General features: G+C 31.7%; 3 protein-coding genes across 3 annotated transcripts in view; 2 read left to right on the top strand and 1 right to left on the bottom strand.

Annotated features, from left to right (window-relative positions):
* The first annotated feature begins 2 nt into the window (after positions 1-2).
* LOC122522600 (3'(2'),5'-bisphosphate nucleotidase 1) lies at positions 3-2,111 on the top strand. The gene is made up of 5 exons (XM_043643809.1): positions 3-385; positions 579-1,049; positions 1,163-1,382; positions 1,464-1,548; positions 1,657-2,111. Exons 2-5 carry the CDS (start codon positions 692-694, stop codon positions 1,921-1,923), a joined length of 930 nt encoding a protein of 309 aa, XP_043499744.1. The 5' UTR covers positions 3-385; positions 579-691; the 3' UTR covers positions 1,924-2,111.
* On the bottom strand, positions 1,924-5,451 carry LOC122522591 (4-coumarate--CoA ligase 1-like). The gene is made up of 7 exons (XM_043643796.1): positions 5,331-5,451; positions 4,828-4,961; positions 4,568-4,757; positions 3,678-4,477; positions 3,330-3,499; positions 2,861-3,268; positions 1,924-2,581 (listed from the first exon to the last, which is right to left on the bottom strand). Exons 3-7 carry the CDS (start codon positions 4,685-4,687, stop codon positions 2,460-2,462), a joined length of 1,620 nt encoding a protein of 539 aa, XP_043499731.1. The 5' UTR covers positions 4,688-4,757; positions 4,828-4,961; positions 5,331-5,451; the 3' UTR covers positions 1,924-2,459.
* A 338-nt stretch (positions 5,452-5,789) lies between these two features.
* Positions 5,790-21,354, top strand: part of LOC122522583 (5'-3' exoribonuclease 2 homolog) — a 32,495-nt gene continuing 16,930 nt past the window's right edge. Inside the window, exons 1-15 of the mRNA XM_043643784.1 lie at positions 5,790-5,994; positions 6,314-6,441; positions 6,800-6,911; positions 7,038-7,211; positions 7,313-7,475; positions 7,559-8,019; positions 8,303-8,509; positions 8,585-8,737; positions 9,076-9,236; positions 9,360-9,528; positions 9,603-9,692; positions 9,778-9,934; positions 10,029-10,257; positions 10,379-10,585; positions 10,687-10,829. Of these exons, the coding sequence (XP_043499719.1) occupies positions 5,920-5,994; positions 6,314-6,441; positions 6,800-6,911; positions 7,038-7,211; positions 7,313-7,475; positions 7,559-8,019; positions 8,303-8,509; positions 8,585-8,737; positions 9,076-9,236; positions 9,360-9,528; positions 9,603-9,692; positions 9,778-9,934; positions 10,029-10,257; positions 10,379-10,585; positions 10,687-10,829 (2,629 nt within the window). The 5' untranslated portion in view covers positions 5,790-5,919. The remainder of the gene's footprint in view (positions 5,995-6,313; positions 6,442-6,799; positions 6,912-7,037; positions 7,212-7,312; positions 7,476-7,558; positions 8,020-8,302; positions 8,510-8,584; positions 8,738-9,075; positions 9,237-9,359; positions 9,529-9,602; positions 9,693-9,777; positions 9,935-10,028; positions 10,258-10,378; positions 10,586-10,686; positions 10,830-21,354) is intronic.

Below are 21,354 nucleotides of genomic sequence, written 5' to 3' on the forward strand. Positions count from 1 at the left end.
TTACGATCTAAAATCAATCGTGTTATTATTTGTAAAAGTTATACTCTTATTATGATTTCTGTTTTATTGCATTAATGCATTGTAAAGTTAATTAATTTCATGTTTAGTAATAAAGATTTTAATCGTCTATAATCCGAATTTATTTTCAAAATTATACAAATATTTATATAATTTATATAAATCAATAAATATTAACCTCAAAATAAAAATGAACAATGAGTCAAGGATTTTCTAAGATGTTCTATTTATTCCGATATTCCAAGCAAGAGTTGGTAATCATTAAAACTAATATCTTATCGATTATCGAAAAAAGATTATAGGAAAAAATGTGTACATCATATTGGGAATACACAAATTTATTTAAACAAATAAAATTTCAATACTGGTATGTAACTTTAATATCACATGAGACATTTAAATAATTGACATTTATATATGTATATAAATATTTTTTAAGATTCATAAAAATTAATATCAGTTATAGAATTAGAATATCCCTTCTCCTGAAATTTATTACTTATCTTATGAGTTGCCTAATATAACCTTGACTAATAGATCTCTAATTTTTTTTCTAATAGAAAGCAAGCAGTATTATAAGGAATGCTATTTCTCTAACATCTCCAAGTGTGTAACACTTATTGAATATATTTTTATAAAAAGAAATTCATAGAGGCTAAATAATTGCTCAAAAATGGCTCAAAGTGCTTCTCTTTTAACACGTATAATGGCTACTTCTACATTGGCTGCAGCACGTGCAGGAAAAATAATTCGTGACGTTATGGACCAAGGAAAATTAAAAATTGTAGATAAGGGTAAAAATGATTTACAAACTGAAGCTGATCGATGCGCACAGAAGTGTATTATAACTTCTTTAAGTCGACTATTTCCAAACATCACTATTATCGGAGAAGAAGAACCAAATAATTGTGAAATACCACCCGATTGGATTGTTACCGATGTAGATGAAGATATGTTGAAATTGAAATTACCATCACATCTTGAGAACATAGATCCAAAAGATGTATGTGTTTGGGTAGATCCTTTAGATGGTAATATTTATCAATAATTAATCTTTTTATTAATCACACACACACACACACGCATTTAAAATTAATAAGTATTAAATTAAAAGTCATTGTTATATTTTAAATAATTTTTGTAGGAACATCTGAATATACACAAGGACTTGTAGAACATGTCACGGTATTGGTAGGAGTAGCAATTAAAGAGAAAGCAGTCGGAGGTGTGATTCATCAACCATATTATAAGGATAAAATAAAGGGTGAATTAGGTCGTACATTATGGGGAATCGATGGAGTAGGATATGGTGGTTTTGAACAAAGTGCACCTCCTTGTGGAAAAAGATTCATTACAACCACACGGTAAAATTATTTTGAAAAAAATTAATTACATGGGAAAACAGAAATTATAAAAAGAAACAATATTTACGATTGTTATTTTAGTTCACACTCGAATACAAATGTTCAAGCTGCTATAAATGCTTTAAAACCAGATGAAGTTATTCATGTGGGTGGTGCAGGTTATAAAGTAAGTTATCTTTATTCTATAATGTGAAGTCTTGTAAATGAATTTTCTTTTTAATTATAAATATACTAATCATTTTTAATCGATTTTTAACTTTTGCCATATTTATAGGTAATCCTTCTTTTGGAAGGGAAAGCACATGCCTATGTATTTGCTAGTCAAGGTTGTAAGAAATGGGATACATGCGCACCTGAAGCAGTGTTGCATGCATGTGGTGGAACTTTAACTGACTTTTATGGAGAAAAATATGCGTATCATCCTGAAACAATACGTCCAAATTTAAGAGGTGTTGTAGCTACTGCTCCTGCCGAAAAACATCAGTGGTATTTAAATCAAATACCAGAAGAGGTCAAAGAATATTTAGAAAAACGCAAGTAGTTCTTTTTATGGTTATACTTTTTATTACACACATTCCGCAATGAATTAGTGATTTATTTATTATATATTAATTAATAATTTGTATATTTCTTTTCTATATTAAAAAAGTTATTTATGATGTAGGTATATCATAATTACAAAACAATAAATCTATGAATGAATCATGCTTCATCAACTATTATATCAAATTTTAGCGGTTAAAAATTTGTAAGAAGTAATTCATTTTCTTTTATATTAGCAGTGTTTATTACTCTATAGTAATTAGTTGAAAAATTGATTAAAAGTATATAAAATGGAAGTAATAATGATTAATTGGAATAGATAATAATATGATTAATATTGGTAAAAAAAAAGATCGAATCTATACTTACACAATTCGTATTTATGCGACTAGAACAATTGTCTTACAATAATGTCAATATTACATAATTTGATATAAAAATGTATGGTAGTACTATTACCATATTTAATAAAAATTGTAGATTTTGAAAAGTATTATTGACAGAGTATTCCCTTTGTCAAAAAAATTTGGTCTTTTATAATTTAGACTTTATCATATCACGTAATTCTCGGCGTAATATTTTTCCAGATGGAGTTTTTGGAATATCTTTAACAAATTTAACACCTCCTCTAAGTTTTTTATGATTTGATACTTTTTCTAAAACAGATAATGATATATATTATTATTTAAGTTATTTAAATAGAACAATTATTCTTTATGTGGTTAACCGTTTGAACGTCATGGGTGTATGCGAAAATTTGATTGAAAAATGCAAAGCAACCTCATAATGTTCTGTTATATTAGAAGAAAATTCACCTAACATGCAATTACTTTTGACTTCACAGCCTTATACATTAGCACTTTTAGATTTTGAACAGAAAAAGTGTAATCGCGCCGCTTGGCACTCAAACGGTTAAGTCATATTATTAATATTACCATTAACATATTGAATTATTTCATCTTCTGTTATTCTACTTCGTTCTTGCTTAACGACAAAAGCAAATGGCAATTCTCCTGCTTCTTCATTTGGTAATCCAATAACCGCAGCATCTTTGATTCCAGCACAATTTAATAAAATTGCCTCTAATTCTGCTGGAGGTACTTGGAATCCTTTGTATTTGATAAGTTCTTTTAATCGATCAACTATATAAAAACATCCATTTTCGTCGTAATATCCTACATCCCCTGTATGTAACCAACCATCTTTATCGATAATCGTGTCTGTTGAATTACTGTCATTGCAATAACCTTTCATTATTAGATCTCCTTTGAAACACAATTCTCCTTTGCAATTAGCTCCCAATGGTTTATCTGAATTAGGCTCATCGATAGATATTACTTTTGCTAAAAATAATTATTGATTAGGTCTTATTAAATAAGAAACTAAATTTCAATAAATGTTTACCTAAAGTATCAGGAGCCAGTACTCCTACACTACCGAACTTGCAATTAGGCGATGATCGTAATACTGCCAAAGTTGTTTCTGTTAATCCATAACCTTGTTTTATATCAGGAACATTTAATCTTTTTGCTACAGCTTTCTGAATTTCTTCTGATAAAGGGGCTGCTCCGCACCTATAAATAATATTATATAAGAATTCTTGATTCATAAAATAGTACTATAACTTGTAAAAAATTCTACTAGAAAGTTTAAAAGGGGTCATTTGAACTGTTGTGATAGATTTAATGTTAAATATATATATAGGGTGTTCTGTAACTATGCAAGATTTATATTTGTATCTTTTATATTTACCATATTGTTTTTATACTGGAGAGGTCATATCGACTAACGATAGGATGTTTTGCCAAAAAAACCATAAGCGGTGGAACCAAAGTTAAGGTTTCAATTTTGTATTTTTCTATTGCGTGTAAAAATAATTTTTCATCAAAACGTGAAAGTATTATGGATTTGGTACCCATGATTAATCCAACAAGTAGCACAGAAAATGAATATGCATGAAAATATGGTAATAGATGTAATATTATAGCATTTTTATGCATTGAGTTCATTTCAAAATCATAGAAATGTTTTATTGCTATTAACAGATTTTTGTTGGTCAACATAACTCCTTTTGGAAATCCTGTAGTTCCACTAGAGCACAATATTGCTGTTACATTGTTATTTATATCAACTTTGCAGACTTGAAAATTGTTGACTTCATTGACATCTATATCTGCTAGTAAATCTCTCATATTAGGTAAATTATTACATTTAGAGCTAGTTAAGACAATTATTTTTGGCGGCAAAGGTAATTGTTTAGTAACTTTTTCCAAAGTATTTAATGCTATTGAAGATGTAAAAATATATTTGGGCTTCAATATCGTCAATGCATGAGAGAACTCTCTTTCAACATACATTGGGTTTAAGGGACAAACTGTAATTCCTGTAAATAATGCAGCACAAACAGGAATGCAGAATTCTGTATTATTTTCACTACATATAGCTATACGGTCTTCCACTTTTAAACCTATTTTTCTAAAATATACTGCTAATTTTTTACTAGCATTTAAAATTTGCATATATGTTTGTTGCTCTTCTGTATGTGCATTGATCTAGAAAAAAGAATATTTTTTATTTATTTGAACTATAAATTTTAATAATTTAACGATCCTTTACTTTATGATGAATAAACATTTATATACCTGAGCAACGCTAGTTCCGTGTACTTGCAATTGATTTAAAAACAATTCTCCAATACTGTCGTGCATTGAATCTTTTATAACAGATGGAGGTCCACGTAATATATTCTTATTATCTTCCATTTTATATAATGTATTCTTTATTATCAATTTATTATAGCTTACTACTTGTTGAATTGTATAATTATAAACACTATGATAATAAATAAATAATATAGAAGAATTAGTTTATATTAAATAAGTTTTTAACTATATATATTTACCGATTTATACATCAAAAGTAGTTGTTATTACTTAATTCAAGTCAGAAATAAAACACGTATTTTGTTTGTCACGATATACGTTATATACATATATCACGATAACTTCGTATCAACTTATTTACACACTTTCTTATCTAATGTAATTACAAAAAATTATACATATATAATAGTTACAATTCATTAGTTGATAATAATCGGATATTCAAATAAGTGTGTTAAACTTAAACGTAAGAGTAAACAACAATTATTAGAAAATTCGATAGTTGCGTGATTGTTTAATTCTCACATATTTGTTGAAGAAAAATTAATCAATAAATTCCTCTTTTTCATAGCAAATTGAATAATAATGAAATTATCTTTCAATATTTTTTTAATAGGAAGATAAAACATAATATATTTGAATTCTTGCAAATGTTTGTAAAAACAATAATTTGTGTATCAATTTTATTCTATACAAATCTCAATTGTATATATTTTTCTATTCTATTTTATTTATAACAAACCGTTCATTAAATGGCGCTAAATAAGATTTCTGCGTAGCGATCAGTATTGCCAATTTTTGATATCAAATCAAAATTATTAAGCAACTATTTTACAATACTTGAGTAATGGGTCAGTAGGTGGCAGTTCTACTCATTACATAAAGTGGAATTTATTTATGCTAGGTGAAGGTTAGATGACGTCTTTTGAGATAACTCCACTCCTTATCTAATATAATAGTAACAATATTTATTTCTCCTTCTTATATATAATTTCACGTTTTCACGTACAAAAATCGACTAGAGACAAATTCCTGGCGACATCATAGGGAGATTGCAGAAATTTTTCTTAAGTCTCTAGGGGACAGCACACAACGTATCTAGGGATTATTGTGTGTTTTTGGAGTTTTTCAATACAAACATATGTAACGTATATGTTTAATTTTATGTGGCGTTTATATTGGAGAGTAATATCCCTCCAAGTAAACTAGTGTATGTATTGTGTGTTGTGCGTATTGCAAGTTTTAATATTGTTTTTCTGTAGAGACTAATTCGCAATAGGAAATAAAAATTAGACAGTTATATTCTACTATAAAACTATATTAATGACGATATGGGTGTCCCAGCATTTTTTCGATGGCTAAGCCGAAAATATCCTTCTGTAATAGTGGAGTGTATAGAACAAAAAGTAGGTTAAACAATATTATTGTTTTTCATATTTAACTCATTGTAACAATAATTTCAATATATATTAACATAATTTATTAAATAATTATTATTTATCTGTTGCTTGAAATTTGTTATACCTGCTAAAAAAAGAATATAATGGTGAGAAGTTTTTTGACAAATTTTGTAGGTTACAATGTTCATTTATTGAGATGTTGTTCATTATTTTGTGTGTGTGTGTGTGTGTATGTATGTGTATATATGTGTATATATGTGTATTTCTTCCTTATAAAATATTAGTTAAAAAGTTATAATTATTAATATAATGTTTTTATTAACAGTCAATAAACGCAAATGGAGTACATGTTCCTGTCAATTCTGCGGATCCTAATCCAAATGGAGTGGAATTTGATAATCTATATTTGGATATGAATGGAATCATTCATCCATGTACACATCCAGTAGATCAGTTAGTATATTATTTAGTATATAATATAATAATAATAATAATAATAATATATATATATATATATTATATTATAACCTTTTGTAATTTTAAGTATAGTTTGACTTTACATTTTGTTCTAATGAGTTTTACGTTTAATTGCTTATTTGAATTGTAAATATTTAATAAAGCATATCTATATATAAATATGCTATATTATTTAGGAATTAAAATATTAAAATAATAGTAAACAATTTGATAATGATTAAAAACGATTAATTTAACGGAGACTTGCTGGAACAAAATAGAGAGAATTACTCAGACTGCAAAGGATTAATATTCTTTTTATTTTATTTAAATAATATTTGGTATTTTATTATAGACCTGCTCCAAAGAATGAGGAAGAAATGATGGAGGCTATTTTTGAATGCATCGATCGCTTATTTCGCATTGTAAGACCCAGAAAATTACTCTATATGGCTATAGATGGAGTTGTAAGTATTAACATATATATTTTAAATTATCAATTGTAAATATTAACATGTAAAGAAAGTTTGTACATAAATATTTGTTGTAACCAATTTAATGTGCAGCATGTTTAATGCGTTATCATTGTGCAGGCACCGAGGGCTAAAATGAATCAGCAAAGATCACGTCGTTTTCGTGCATCCAAAGAAACAAGTGAAAAACTTAATGAAATTGAAAGAGTGCGTTCTGAATTAGCTTCAAAAGGAGCTATATTACCACCAGAAAAACCAAAGGAAGAGCACTTCGATAGTAATTGCATTACACCGGTTTGTAAAAGAATTGTCAAAATTATTATACTTGTGTGTGTGTTTGTGGATTAATATACAATGTAATAACACAAAGTAATTTTATTTATTTTATATTATAGGGTACCCCATTCATGGCAAGGTTATCAAAATGCTTGCATTATTACATACACGATCGTTTGAATAATGATCCTGGTTGGAGAAATATAACGGTCATATTGAGTGATGCTAATGTTCCAGGAGAAGGAGAACACAAAATAATGGATTTTATTAGAAAACAAAGAGGTAAGATCATACTTTTAGAAGATCGCATATAAATATTAAATCAAATGATAGATTTATTTTATAATTATTTATTTTTTCAACAGCTCAACCCAACCATGATCCTAATACGCAGCATGTTTTATGCGGTGCTGACGCTGACTTAATTATGTTAGGTCTTGCCACACATGAACCTAATTTTACTATTATTCGTGAAGAATTTAAGCCAAATAAACCAAAACCATGTGATATATGTGGTCAATTGGGACACGAAATGCAAGAATGTACTGGTGCAGAACCTAATCAAAAAGAAGAAGAGAATGCATTTTCTGCTGAATGCCAATATATATTTGTGCGATTAAATGTTTTAAGAGAATATTTAGAGAGAGAATTGCAGATGCCCAATTTACCATTTAAATATGATTTTGAACGTGCTATAGACGATTGGGTTTTTATGTGTTTTTTTGTAGGAAATGATTTTTTACCTCATCTTCCGTCATTAGAAATTAGAGAAGGAGCTATTGATAGACTTGTAAATTTGTACAAAAAAGCTGTGTATAAAACAGGAGTAAGTATAATATATATTTTTTTTTTATTATTCTAAATATATATATTAAAAATTAAGTTAATAGAGAAGGGGTATGTAGTATTAGTTTATAACTATCTATTAAATTTGTATTATATATAAATGTTTAATGTTGTTATTAATTAAAAAAATCTCTATAAATAACTTTGAGAAAACAATTGTGATAATGATTTGTTTACATAAATATAAAAATATGTGTAATTTGCATACTTAATTCTAAGATATTTAAAAAGCAGTATTTGAGAGTAATTATTAAAAATTACAGGGATTCATAACGGATAGTGGTGACGTTAATTTGGATAGAGTGCAGATGATTATGTCTGAGCTTGGTGAAGCAGAGGATGAAATTTTTAAGAAAAGACAACAAAATGAATTAGCTTTTAAGCAACGTGAAAAAGATAAGAAAAAAAGATTAAAAGCAATTAGCAATTATAAACCAAAATGGATTCCTACAGGACAATTCGCACCTTTGGTGAGTCTTATGTTTATCTCTTTGTCTTTTTTTTTAACATAAAATTGTAAATATTTTGTATTATGATTATTTTAGCCGCTAGGTCAAACCGTGAAACCAGTTGAAAATGCACGTCATGAAGCTTATCAAATGCGGATGCAAAATCAGAATTATAGTACCAGTTCAATGGAACATGTATCGTTAAATCCAGTTGCACAAACAGTGCTTGAGATTATGCTTCGTCCTGAGGTATATATTTATTTTTACACGCTTTTGATAAATTTATATGAATCATTTATTTGTCAAATCGATTAACTCCATAAAACAAAAAAGGAAAAAAAAAGTAATGAGGTTAAATACATTGTCATATTATTTATTGTTAAACAGTCATATAAAATTTTGTTATTTAATGTTTTTAAGCTCTCTATAAAAGGAAATTATTTTAAATATGAAAAGTTAAATATTGATCAAATGCTTTGATAGTAAAATTTAACAAAACTTAAAAAAATGAAGTTAATTGCTTTAGTCTGTTAAAACAGCTCATATTGCTTACATTTATCATATTTTTTAAATGTATTTTTTAATAGGGTAAGACTGAGACAAATAAACGCAAAAACGATGAAGTATTAACAGATGATACGGACGAAGAAGAAGTAGTACACGATGAAGTTAGACTTTGGGAAGATGGTTTTAAGGATCGTTATTACGAGTCAAAGTTTGATGTATGTTCCGACAATCTTGCATTTAGGTAATCAAATAATTTTATTGATAGTAAATAATTTTAATGGTAATAGTATCAAATGACACACACACACACACACATATACACACAAATAAACGGTAATGTAATATTATATGTATTATTTTACAGAAACAACGTAGCCTTACAGTATGTACGCGGCTTATGTTGGGTTTTACGTTATTATTATCAAGGTTGCGCCTCTTGGAAATGGTATTTTCCATATCATTATGCACCTTTTGCTAGTGATTTTATTAACATTGGTGGACTTTCTACAGAATTTGAAAAAGATACTATGCCAGTAAGTGTATACCCCTTTTTTCGAATTATGTTTCTATATAGATAGAAATTTATATATTGTCGTATCGTTTACAGTGTCGTCCTTTAGAACAGTTGATGGGTGTATTTCCAGCAGCTAGTAGTAAACACGTACCACAACCATGGGCAAGATTAATGAACGATCCAGTAAGTATTAAGCGTTACACGTATATGAGTCTATGATAGATAAATTTTCGAAACTTCTCTATATATAAAAATTTATCAATTTCAGAGATCTCCGATCATAGATTTTTATCCAGAAGATTTCAAGATTGATCTCAATGGAAAGAAATTTGCTTGGCAAGGAGTAGCTTTACTTCCATTCGTAGATGAAAAAAGACTGTTCAAGGCTTTAGAGCCTTATTATGACAGTTTAACAGAAGCAGAAAGTAAATAATTACATATTTGTAGAAAAATAGTATACCATGAAAGATATACCTACTTTTTACGATAAAAATTTGTTGTTTCTTTTTTTTTTCTCAGAGAAACGAAACATACGTGGAGACGATCGACTGTATGTTGGTATGGGAAACAGTGGATATAATTTTGTAAAAAATCTATATATGAATAAAGCAGGATTTGACGTTGAACATCCAGTATATATAGATGGTATGAGAGGTAGAGTATTGTTAGCAGAAGATTGTATTGGAGACGGAGCTACCTTACTTTCCCCGATCAATGGATTACCAGTGAGAAATAATAAAGTATATTGGTAAGTTTCCTTCAAAATGTAGTTTTTTTTTTTTATAATTATATTTTATTTCTATAATTATTCTATTTATCTATTAAAATTATAATCTTTGTTTTTCATAACGTTATTTATTTTTCTGCAGTGTACGTTTCCGAGATCCAAAGTACAAAAGTAGTTTTATTTTCTCTACAAAAAGATTGAAAGGTGTTGTAGAGCCGCCGAAAGTTTTGAAACCTCAAGACTTTGATCAAATGAATCGTAACAACGGTAATCAATGGAGACCACAAATTGGTTTTACTCCATCGACACGTGTGGCATCCTTAAGTGACGCTGGTCATCGTATGCTTGAGTAAGTTCCTCCTATTGCAAATATTGATTATTTCATTCTTTCGTCGATTTATCGTTCGATTATATAAAATATGTTTATTTTCTATTCTTTTTTTTCTACAGTCATCACGGAGGTTTTAATAGAGCACTTCCGATGTATGGACACGTACCACCACCTGTAAATGCGTATCAACAACATCGGCACCAGCATCAGCACCAGCACCAGCACCACCAGCAGCAGCAACAACAGCAACAGCAGCAATACGGTAAGTTTGATTTTATTGCTTGATAATCATTAACGCATGGGTGTGGGTGTGGGTGTGGGTGGGTATGTGTGCGTGCGTGTGTCACGGAAGTCCGAGAGTGCGTTGATACTCGTCGCGTCGAGTATTATTCGGTTTAACAATGTGCCGAGATTATCGGAGTAGAATGAAAATAGTACTTTATAAACGTCGAGTCGTTATAGATGAGCCACGTGTGTGTTTGTCTACTGGCTGGGTAGTAGGAAGGAACCCTCATTGTTTTTTTCCCCTCTCTTCTTGTAGCTGTCGTTGGTACTACCTACGATCATCTCTGCCCTCTTTTATTGTTTTACGTTTTGGCCCCTACCCCCTTTCTTTCTAACGTTTGACAAGGGTGGGTGGGAGTTTTAAGGAGACGTATAAACCTTTACCGTTTAAACGATGATCCACATTTTCAGAAAATTTATTTGTTCTTTTTTTTTTGAATAGTAAAAAGAAATGAGTCGATGAATGATGAAGATATTGAAAGAAGAAGAAGAAGAAGATACTTTCAAGTCGAGTTTAGTTTGGGGGAAAGCGCGTGCGCGCGCGCGCGTTTCATCCATTTGGAGAACAGGCTGGGAGGAGGGAAAAAGGGATGTTGCAAGGCCGAGGGGTTCTCGTTCCGGATTAGCTCAAAGGGTAGTTCGTCACGTAGAGCGTGACTCCGGCCGTTTCGTTGTTTGGCACGTCGAGTCAAGCAACGGTTGCCCCCCGACTTTCGCCCAATTATAAAACAAACGCGGTGCACTCTGTAATTATCCAATTAGCGGATGTACCTCTCTTTCACCCTAATACCCTTCTGCGTCACGATCGTTGTCGTTGTCGTCGTTGTCGTCGTTGTCGTCGTTGTCGTCGTTGTCGTCGTCGACGATTGCGTTCAATTGCACAAGTCCTATCCGCCGTTGGCAAAAGGGAAACAAATGCGGACAAACTCGTCATCGTCATTCACCAGTCTCTCTCATCTTTTCTCTTCTCGTCGTTATCGTTATCGAAATACTTCTACAAATTCCATCGAAATAGTATTACACCTCTTTCAAGACTTCTATTTTTTTTTTCTTTCAAAGTAGTTCTTTTTCTTTTGTTTTTACATCTACGATATTATCTCAATATATATATATATATATACTTAATGTATTTAAATATTTATTTGATCTGTCTGTAATTTAATATCTTTTATGTCTTAGAAATCTGTTTATTTTTAATATATATTAATTATTGGTCTCTTTAACACACAGTAGGATCTATAATATCAATTAGTCAGCATGATCGATTTGAAAGGTATTTATAGAAATATTAGTTTATTTGAAATTTCATTCTTTGCCTTTTTTTTATTTTTTTCAGATTTTATCTCAACTAATACATGCAATGTCGACAATCTTAATGAAATTTTCACTTCTTTTTCATTATAATTTTTTTTCTCAATTAAATGTAATGAAAAAAGAAAAAGAAAAAGAAAATTGCAGCATACACGTTATATCTTTGTCATACGGTTAGACATGCTTAAAGACATATTTTATACATTAACAAAAAATTTATACAAAATTTATATTATTTTTCAATAATAAAATAATTTTTACTTTTCTTTTTTGGGCCAATTGTTATAGAAGAAGAAAAAAAAAAGATCGATCGATCGGTCGATCGATCGTAAATAATTTAAATGTAAAAACGTTTTAAAAAAAAATATTTCAACAGATCAAATATATTATTTAAATTATTTTCACGATGTCGATTTAGTATTTTTTTATATTTTGTTGGACGATTTAAATAATACAAAAGTAATTATTATTTTTGCAGAGAAAAATAATAGTTATCACGGTATCATATCTTTGGTCACTTTCTTCTCTTCCCCCTCCCCCTCCCTCTGAAGAAGGGTGGCCGGCACGCGGCACTGTATCTGGCATTTACATCCCTCGGTAAATCAATCACGCACGCTTGCCCGCAACCGGCCTAACGTTTTGTTTTTACGTTAGAGTCCACCATATATATATATATAGGCACGCGCGCGCGTGTCCTACAGGTCACGCCTCTTCGAAATGTCACAGTGTCAAGACCAAACTTCTCTCGTAATTCATCTTTCCACAAATTTGTCGGTTTTGTATCTTTTTCTTAATCTTCATCTTCTTCATCTTCTTCATCTTCTTCCTTCTTTTTATTCTCGACCGAATTTCATCGAAATTTGTGGTCGGTACTTAAAAAAACAGGATTATTCAGGGATCATCTTACAAATGTTTTTAAGGGACGATTATGAATGAATTTTAATATGATTTTTTTATGGAATTGTGTTGTTTGAAAATTATGAAATATTATTATATGTGCATACTAATCGTTCGATTTCTCGTTATAGAAATAGAACCCTCGTATAACGGGGAGGGGAGAGGGGTTCGAAACATTAATTTCTTGTAACGCGTTAAAAAATTTCGCGAATATTGTTTTAATATAACGCGATTTTTCTTGTACAGACGCGTCATATAATAAAATGGAAGAATTATTCAAATTTCAAAATTAATACATTGAGTTCCAACCTCGCTTTATTGCAAGATTTATTTTTTTTTTCTACTTTATGTAAGCATGTTTTGCGCATTGATTTTTTGTTTATTTTTTTTTTTTGTATTTGTCCGTCGTTTATTTCTTTCTGTATTTATTTAACTTTTAATAAAATACAAATTATTATCGGTAAAAACTTAGATCAACAGTTATTTTGCAATAATGTATTTAAAAGTCGGTACTTGTTCGTCGTTAGACCAAGAAGTGGCATTCAATGTGATAAATTGTTATTAAATTGTTATATTGTTGTTATCATCGATACCGATGTTTCCTACTGTTTCGTAATTATTTCTTCTTTTTTCTCTCTCTCTCTCTCTCTCTCTCTCTCTCCCTCTCAATACTTATATTTAATTCATGAATTAATTATAAATTACCTTGAGGAAAATAAAAAAAAAGAACGAACGAACGTCGTGTTATACGAGAAAAGTTTTCATATTACACGAATTCAAACAAAGCGTATCATATTAACCAGGTTATACTGAGGTTTATAGTAATTCAAACTATCTTTCATAAATCTCAATACAAATATTATAATGTTAAACTCGTTCAAATATTTTCTGACATGTCTAACGATGTTATAGGAAATTATAATCTTTGCTATTAGGTTTTCTTTTGATTCGAACAGTGTGTCATAAATGAGGGTTTTTTAGATGACTCCGCAAGAAAAAAAAATTCCATATAGGATATAGGTTGGGTAAACATCAAGGTCTACGGTTAACGACAAAATACTAATTTACTATAATCCCTTAAAGTAAAAAATTGTGGTCAGAGAGAAAGAGCATTCTGACAACACACATCACGTATTGTAATTATTAAATTAAACCTTTCCAAATACGGGGCCCCTGCATAAAAATATTTTATATGAATATCTTAGAAATAATATGTCGTAAACTTTTTCCCAAGTATCTTTATGCAATGTACATATGTACGACAGTCGTTGTTAAGGGAACAAATTGAACTTTAATTAAATCAAACTGAATGTAAACCTATCCATCAATGTTTTAGCTTTACGTCTTATTTCTTCTTATCAATGAAATTTCTTCTTACAATATTTGACTTAAAAATAAATGTTAGTATACATATATATCTTATATGAACGAATATCCTTGAAAATAGGACGTCATAAATTTTCTTCGAAGTATTTTTATCAATTGTGTACGAATCGTCAAGACAACGAGCTTCGTGTAAGCAAGCAAGCAAGCATGTAAAAGTGTGTATAGGTACGTCCCTCTCTTTCTCTTTAGTAGCATGGGGTGGAGGAGAGGGTGGTTGAAAGGTGATGAAAAGAGAAAGAAAAAGTGGAAAGAGAAAAGTGGAAAGAAGAAGGAAGAAAGAAAGAAAGAAAGAAAGAAAGAAAGAAAGAAAGAAAGAAAGAAGAAGAAGGGTCTCGTCCATCCGTCCATCTTCTCATCGTTGGGATGACAGGTGCCGGGCCCCTCGTTAGACAAATTAAGCTACGTTCCTGGGCTCTCGCCTCGTTGGTGGCAGAACGTTTCTCTGTCTCTATTCATACGTTCTTTATCTCTTCTCTCTGTCTCACGTGAGCTCGTTCGGGACTGGTTTCGAGTGGACTGCAAACACTCGTGCAGCAGCGGTAGCAGAGGAAGCGGTGGTGGTGGTGGTGGTGGTGGTGACGACGGCAGCAGCAGCACCATGCACCAGCACCAGTACCAGACCAGTACTAGCACTAGCACTAGCACTAGCACCAACAGTATAACAGCAAAATTTGAAGCATAACGAATCTTCCGCATTAAACTTCTTACCAGAAAAGGAAATAATTATTCGACTGTAGGAACTAATTATTTATTTAGGAAAAAGTAATGTTACTTTTTTTCTACATTGTTTCGTTTTATGAAAAATATCATCTTCGCTTTATCTCGAGAATAGAAATAATTATTCGATCGTAGGAATAAATTACATTAGATTTATTTCTATATAATGCATCGAAGAGATTATCGGCAATTAGTATTTAAGTGTAACACGCGTTTTCTCATAGAACGCGTTATTTAATCAAATAATATAATGCTAGAAATCTTTGGATTTTAAGAAATCCAAAACCAGCACCAGTATCAGCACCAGTATCAGCACCAACAGTATAACAGCAAAATTTGAAGCATAACGAATCTTCTGCATTAAACTTCTTACCAGAAAAGGAAATAATTATTCGACTGTAGGAACTAATTATTTATTTAGGAACAAGTAACGTTACTTTTTTTCTGCATTGTTTCGTTTTATGAAAAATATCATCTTCGTTTTATTTCGAGAATAGAAATAGTTGTTCGATCGTAGGAATAAATTACGTTAGAATTTCTCTCATAACGCGAGTTCTAATACAACGCGTTATTTAATCAAATAATATAATGCAGGAAATTTTTGGATTTTGGACATCAATAATAGTTTATGGAAAATACAAATATTCACAATACGTTACGTTTAATACGTTTAATCGTTTGTAAATTATCTTTTAAAACATCAAATTTTGTATCGTTATAGAAATTAATCACGTTATACGAGAATCTATTATACTTATTCAGAAATTAGCGGTATCATTTTTCTACATTTGTTGTATTTTCTTTATTACGCGAGAAAAGAAATAATTACTATTATTAACGGATTACTTACTTAGAAACAATCAATATCATTATTGAATATTTTCTCCCGTCGGATATTAAAATGTCGACCGATTTATAAATCACATTCTCAATCATAAACTTCATTTAAAGTACTCGCGTCTCTTTGAAATGCGTCGTCGTGTTGGAACGCGTTTAATTTATCTCGATAAATTACAAGATCGAGACGATTTAAATCAAAATTTCCGATAGTTAAATATGAAAATGACGTTTAAAATTGCTGTTTGAAAGACTCTTATAAATAGTATCCATATTTACGATAATGCATATACCTACGTTTCGTGAAAAAATTACCACCTCATCGATTATTCTTTAACCACCGGGCGGGCGGCGAGTACGTCCGTTTACCATGTTTCCCTCTCTCTCTCTCTCTCTCTCTCTCTCTCTCTCTCTTTCTTTTTCTCTCTTTCTGTCCTTCTCTTTCCGTGTCTCTTGAGAACTTACAAAAACGCCTACGCGAGGTATTACCCGTAATGTACGCGTCGTCCATTACACGCCATTATCCATCCATTAGTGCTTCGACGGTGAATTAAACGGTGGTCGAATCCAGAGAAGAAGAAGAAAAAGAAGAAGAAGAAGAAGAAGGGCCCTGCGATACGAATGAGAAGCTCCTTTATATTTGCTTCTCTCTCGTTCATCGAATCTCTTACTCTCTCTCTCTCTCTCTCTTTCTCTTTCTTTTTCTCTCTTTGTAAAGGAAGTAAAAAGAAGAAAAAAAGGAAGGAAGACGAAAGAAAAAGAATAAGAGGAAAAAAGCAAATCGCAAGAGAAGACTACATCGAAGAGATAGTACGAGTGACAGGAAGAAAGAGAGAAGATAAAGGAGACGTAGATGCCCGCAACATCTTCTTTCTCTTTCTCTTTCTCTTTCTCTCTCTTTCTCTCCCTCTCTCTCTCTCTCACTCTCTCTCTCTCTCTCTCTAAACGTCCATTCATCTTTAGCCTATTCATATTACTCGAGTAGAAGAGGTCTACCTGCGTAGCTATTTTATATGGGATACCTATTAAGGTATATAGAAGATTTATCGTGATTTATCTTGAAAGAGATGAATCAAGAATAACACATTATATTCTTATAGACATTTTTTATTCTAATCGGTTAGATATGAATAAGTTGTTTGATAGTAGTTTCGATTACTCGCGTTGAAAATTTTCAGAAAAGAAAAAAAAAGAAAGGTATATTATGGGTTACTCGTGAAGAGTGTCGAGGTGTCGAGGTGTCGAGAGAGAAGGAGACAGAGAGAGAGGGAGAGGAAGAGAGAGACAGGGAGAGAAGGAAAGATCATAAATCGAGATTGAGATTCGAATTTAGATAGGATCGAAAGTCGCGTATCGATGATACCGATAATACTACTCGTGCAGGCGGCAGCCTATGCTCTCTTCCTTTTTGGTTTGACGGGTTCGGGGATGGATACGATACGGTGTGGTATGGTATGGTATGGTATGGTATGGTATGGTATGGTGTTGTATGGTGTGTGGTGGGTCCCTCTTTTCGCTCCTATCATGCTTTTCGCTCCTAGCGTGGGGCTGACGGGCGTCACCGACAGCGCCGCGGCTAATTTCCCCGGCATTGAGCCGCATTGTGCTCTAAATCGGCCTTCCGCCTTTCCTAAGCCACCCAACGAAACCAACATAACAACAGACCTAACGTCTATGTGTCTATATATACATATATATATATATATATATATATATATATATATATGTACGTGTATTCACGTATACGTAAACGCTTTCAACAGATTTATTTTCAGTGATCAAACTTATTCAAATTTGTCTAACTTTTAACCTTTATTAAAAGTATCGAATTGGGACTTTAATTAAGAATTAAACAAAAATTGCTCATTGATTTGTCGAAAATAAAACGGCAATTAATTTTTTTATCATTATAACGCATTAATTTGTAAATTTGTATTTTGTCTTTCGAAACGTATATGTCGTACATTTACATATTAACGTAAACGCTTTTAACAGATTTATTTTCAGTGATCAAACTTATTCAAATTTGTCTAACTTTTAACCTTTATTAAAAGTATCGAATTGGGACTTTAATTAAGAATTAAACAAAAATCGCTCATTGATTTGTCGAAAATAAAACGGCAATTTATTTTCTTATCATTATAACGCATTAATTTGTAAATCTGCATTATGTCTTTCGTAACGTAAAATCAAAATACGTATGCGCAAGATATGTGTAACGCGTGCAACCGATTTCAGATTTGTTTTGAAGTTTTGCTTTACTTTTTAACGGCTCGTGTCGGACCGGCTAAGAATAAGAAATCGCTCGAGGATGCGTCGAGAATGAAGCAGCTAGAAAGAAACAAAAAAAAATAGAAAAAAAAAAGTGTAAGAGAGAAAGAAAAAAAGGAGTGAGAGAAAAAGAGAAAGAAAGTGAGAGAGAAAGAGAGTGAGGTAGAATGAGAGAGTGAGAGAGTGAAAGAGTGAGAGAGAAAGAGATAGAGTGAGAAAAAGAGAGAAAGAAAATGAGAGAGAAAGAGAGAGAAAGAGATAGAGATAGAGATAGAGATAGAAACAGGGATGGATTAAGTGCAAGAAGAAGAAGAAGAGGAAGAAAAAGAAAAAGAAAAAGAAGGAAAAGAAGAAGAAGAAGAAGAAGAGAGATACCGAGACTCGAGTCTCGTTGAGAGGGATCCTCCCTATCGTGAAGGGTCCACCGCGTAGACAGTCTCACTAATTACGCCGCGCCTCATTAGCGTGGAAGCTCGCTCTCGCTTAAGGACACGTACGCCCACTACTCTCTCTCTCTCTTTCTCTCTCTCTCTCTCTCTCTTTTTTTCTCTTTCTCTTTTTCTCTCTTTTCTTTTTTCCTTTCCCTTTCTTTCTCGCTTACTCTTCGGCTTCGTCAAAGATACGGATTTGTTTCTCCCTCCGGAACAAGCGGAGGAGGAAAGTAGAGACCTCTGCAACACTCTTGGAATCGTCGGTGCAAAAGCTCGGGGTGTGGGGTGTGGGTGTGGGTGGTAAGGGAAAGAGAAGAGAAGGGGAAAGGAAAAAAGGAAGAAGTATTAGCAATTAGAAAAGTTCTTTCTCGTTCTCCGTATAGAGTAAAGTTCGAAGAGGTGCTTCTCTTATTAACACGGTTATAGATATGTTGTTTCTCTCTCTCTTTCTCTCTCTCTCTCTCTCTCTGTGTTTTATCGAAATACAATCGATCTGTTCGTTCAATCGTTCGATCTTTTATATTTTGTTTCATTTCTTTCTTTCTTACTTTTCTTTCTTTTTGGCGCGTTGACGACGAATACAAAAGTTTGGTTTTCTTTTCCTTTCTTTTTTATTTTGTTTTCTTACAAAAGTTTTTTTTTTCAAAATGTTAACGAGTCAAATTGAGAATCAGAGAAATCAGACTGACGACTGACAAAGTTGCTTTGATTATCAATTCCTCGGTTGACCGATTTTCAGATTCCGCAAGAGCAATCACCGATCCTTGTTCTGGTCAATCCTAGAGGAGCGTGAAATTCTATTAAACCGTCTCGATTTACAGAACAGAGGGTTGTTCGCGCGATTTCTAGTGGTGGTGGTGGTGGTGGTGGGGGGGGATGTGGGATGTGGAAAGTGAACGTCTCATCGTCGACCCCTTTAACGTCCGATATAGAATCTAAAAGGGTCACCCGATTGATTCGTTTGAACTTTTACTTAAACCCTAAACTTGTCTTTCCACCCCTATCGTCAAATCGATATCTCGTCGAACTTTGATTTATTATAATGGCTATTTATTACTTATGCGTCATCGTTATGTAAGGGCAAATGGGGGAAAAAATCTTATCGAGAGGTATAGAATCGTTAACGATCTCGATTCGCGTATTTTTAACGTTTTTAGAGGTAGATAACATATATAAAAAATGTAATAAAATAGAATTTACTAAATTGTTGTCCCCCCCTAACCTGGTACCGGATCTGCAGGAAACAAAATAATACAGATTTCCAGCAAATATTAATATGATTATTATATTATAATTATATTAATACAAAGTTAACATTATTATTATAATGATAACTTAAATCATATTTTGTTTTATGCAATAGAATAGACTCGAGTAAAAATATTGACGAAAATATTAATGAATAAATATTTGTTCGATGAATATTTAATTTAGAAATAATGATTCCTTTTATAATAGATTTATGGAGTAGTAAAAGCACTCGAAATAAGCTTTGAACGGTCGAGTCATTTTCGAATAGGCTCAAAGAGTCGAAGACGAGTGCGTCATCTTGAATTACATCTCCGTGATCTAGTTCGAAAACGTTTGCAAACGACTACTTTACACAAATAGGAATGCATCGGCATCATTGTTAAAGGACCGAACGAACTATTCTAAGGTTTTTCTTCGTTCGATATTCAACTACACGTGAATGGAGAACCTTTTTCGTACCTTTTTTAATACATAATACCATATAAAAAAGTAAATGGTGCGTATTTCCGAGACACAGAAGGGATGTTAAGGTTTTTCTATCTCCCTTTCTCTCTCTCTCTCTCTCTCTCTCTCTCTCTCTGAGTTTCTTCTTCTTTTTTTTTATTGTCAAGGATCACTCGGTACACCTGTTCTCTAACCTCTAATTTTCTTTTCCCCATTATCCTCTAGTTTTCTTTTATTCGTAACATTTTTTTTCGAAGTGGAGCAATCGTTTTGCGCGATTCTTAATTTCCGAGAAACATAAATTTTTATTCATAGAAAAGTATAAAAAGATTTTTCAGATTATATATAATGTGATGTTTAATCTTAAAAACTAGTAGTACAATTACTTTACAAGTAAAAATGAATAACCTTAGTCAATTATTTTGAGGAAAGACAAAAAGTAAGAAACATTCAGATTCGTTCTTTTTTTTTTTCAATATTCTTTCGTCAAAATATATAGACAGATAGATAGATAGATAAAGAGAAATAGAGAGAAGATGGTTTTTACGTGTGGTTAAGCGTTTTCAATTGCGTTAAGGGAAAAAAAAATCATCGTCGCGACCAAGAAAGATTTCCTCTTACTTTTCGTCTTCTTCTTTTTTTTTCTTTTCTTTTCTTTTCTTTTTTCTTTTTTTTCATCTTTCTACGTCGGCCCGTTTCTTTCCCTTTCTTCGTTTTCATTCCAATTAACCTTGAAGCCACGAAGCGGCCAGGAGTCTCGCCGCAGGATGTGAGGGAGAACCAACGTATAAAGGGGGCAGTCGAATGAGATTAATTCAGAATCGACGACGAGTTTTTTTTCCTCCCTCGGTACACGCATGCACGCGCATACGATGGAGTAGTAGAAGGAGATGCCAAGCAATTTCTCTCTTTCTCTCTCTTTCTTTCTTCAAGCATCAAGCAAAGAAGCGTACAAAG

This window comes from Polistes fuscatus, unplaced genomic scaffold, assembly GCF_010416935.1.
Source record: "Polistes fuscatus isolate 324 unplaced genomic scaffold, CU_Pfus_HIC Scaffold1, whole genome shotgun sequence".
Taxonomy (NCBI): Eukaryota; Metazoa; Arthropoda; class Insecta; order Hymenoptera; family Vespidae; genus Polistes; species Polistes fuscatus.

Coding starts and splice junctions, on each gene's coding strand:
- LOC122522600 (XM_043643809.1), top strand. CDS start 692: ATGGCTCAAAGTGCTTCTCTTTTAACACGTATAATGGCTACTTCTACA. Junction 1,383..1,463: donor AGATTCATTACAACCACACG/GTAAAATTATTT, acceptor TTGTTATTTTAG/TTCACACTCGAATACAAATG. Junction 1,549..1,656: donor TGGGTGGTGCAGGTTATAAA/GTAAGTTATCTT, acceptor CCATATTTATAG/GTAATCCTTCTTTTGGAAGG.
- LOC122522591 (XM_043643796.1), bottom strand. CDS start 4,687: ATGGAAGATAATAAGAATATATTACGTGGACCTCCATCTGTTATAAAA. Junction 4,478..4,567: donor ACGGAACTAGCGTTGCTCAG/GTATATAAATGT, acceptor TCTTTTTTCTAG/ATCAATGCACATACAGAAGA. Junction 2,582..2,860: donor AATAATTCAATATGTTAATG/GTAATATTAATA, acceptor TATCTGTTTTAG/AAAAAGTATCAAATCATAAA.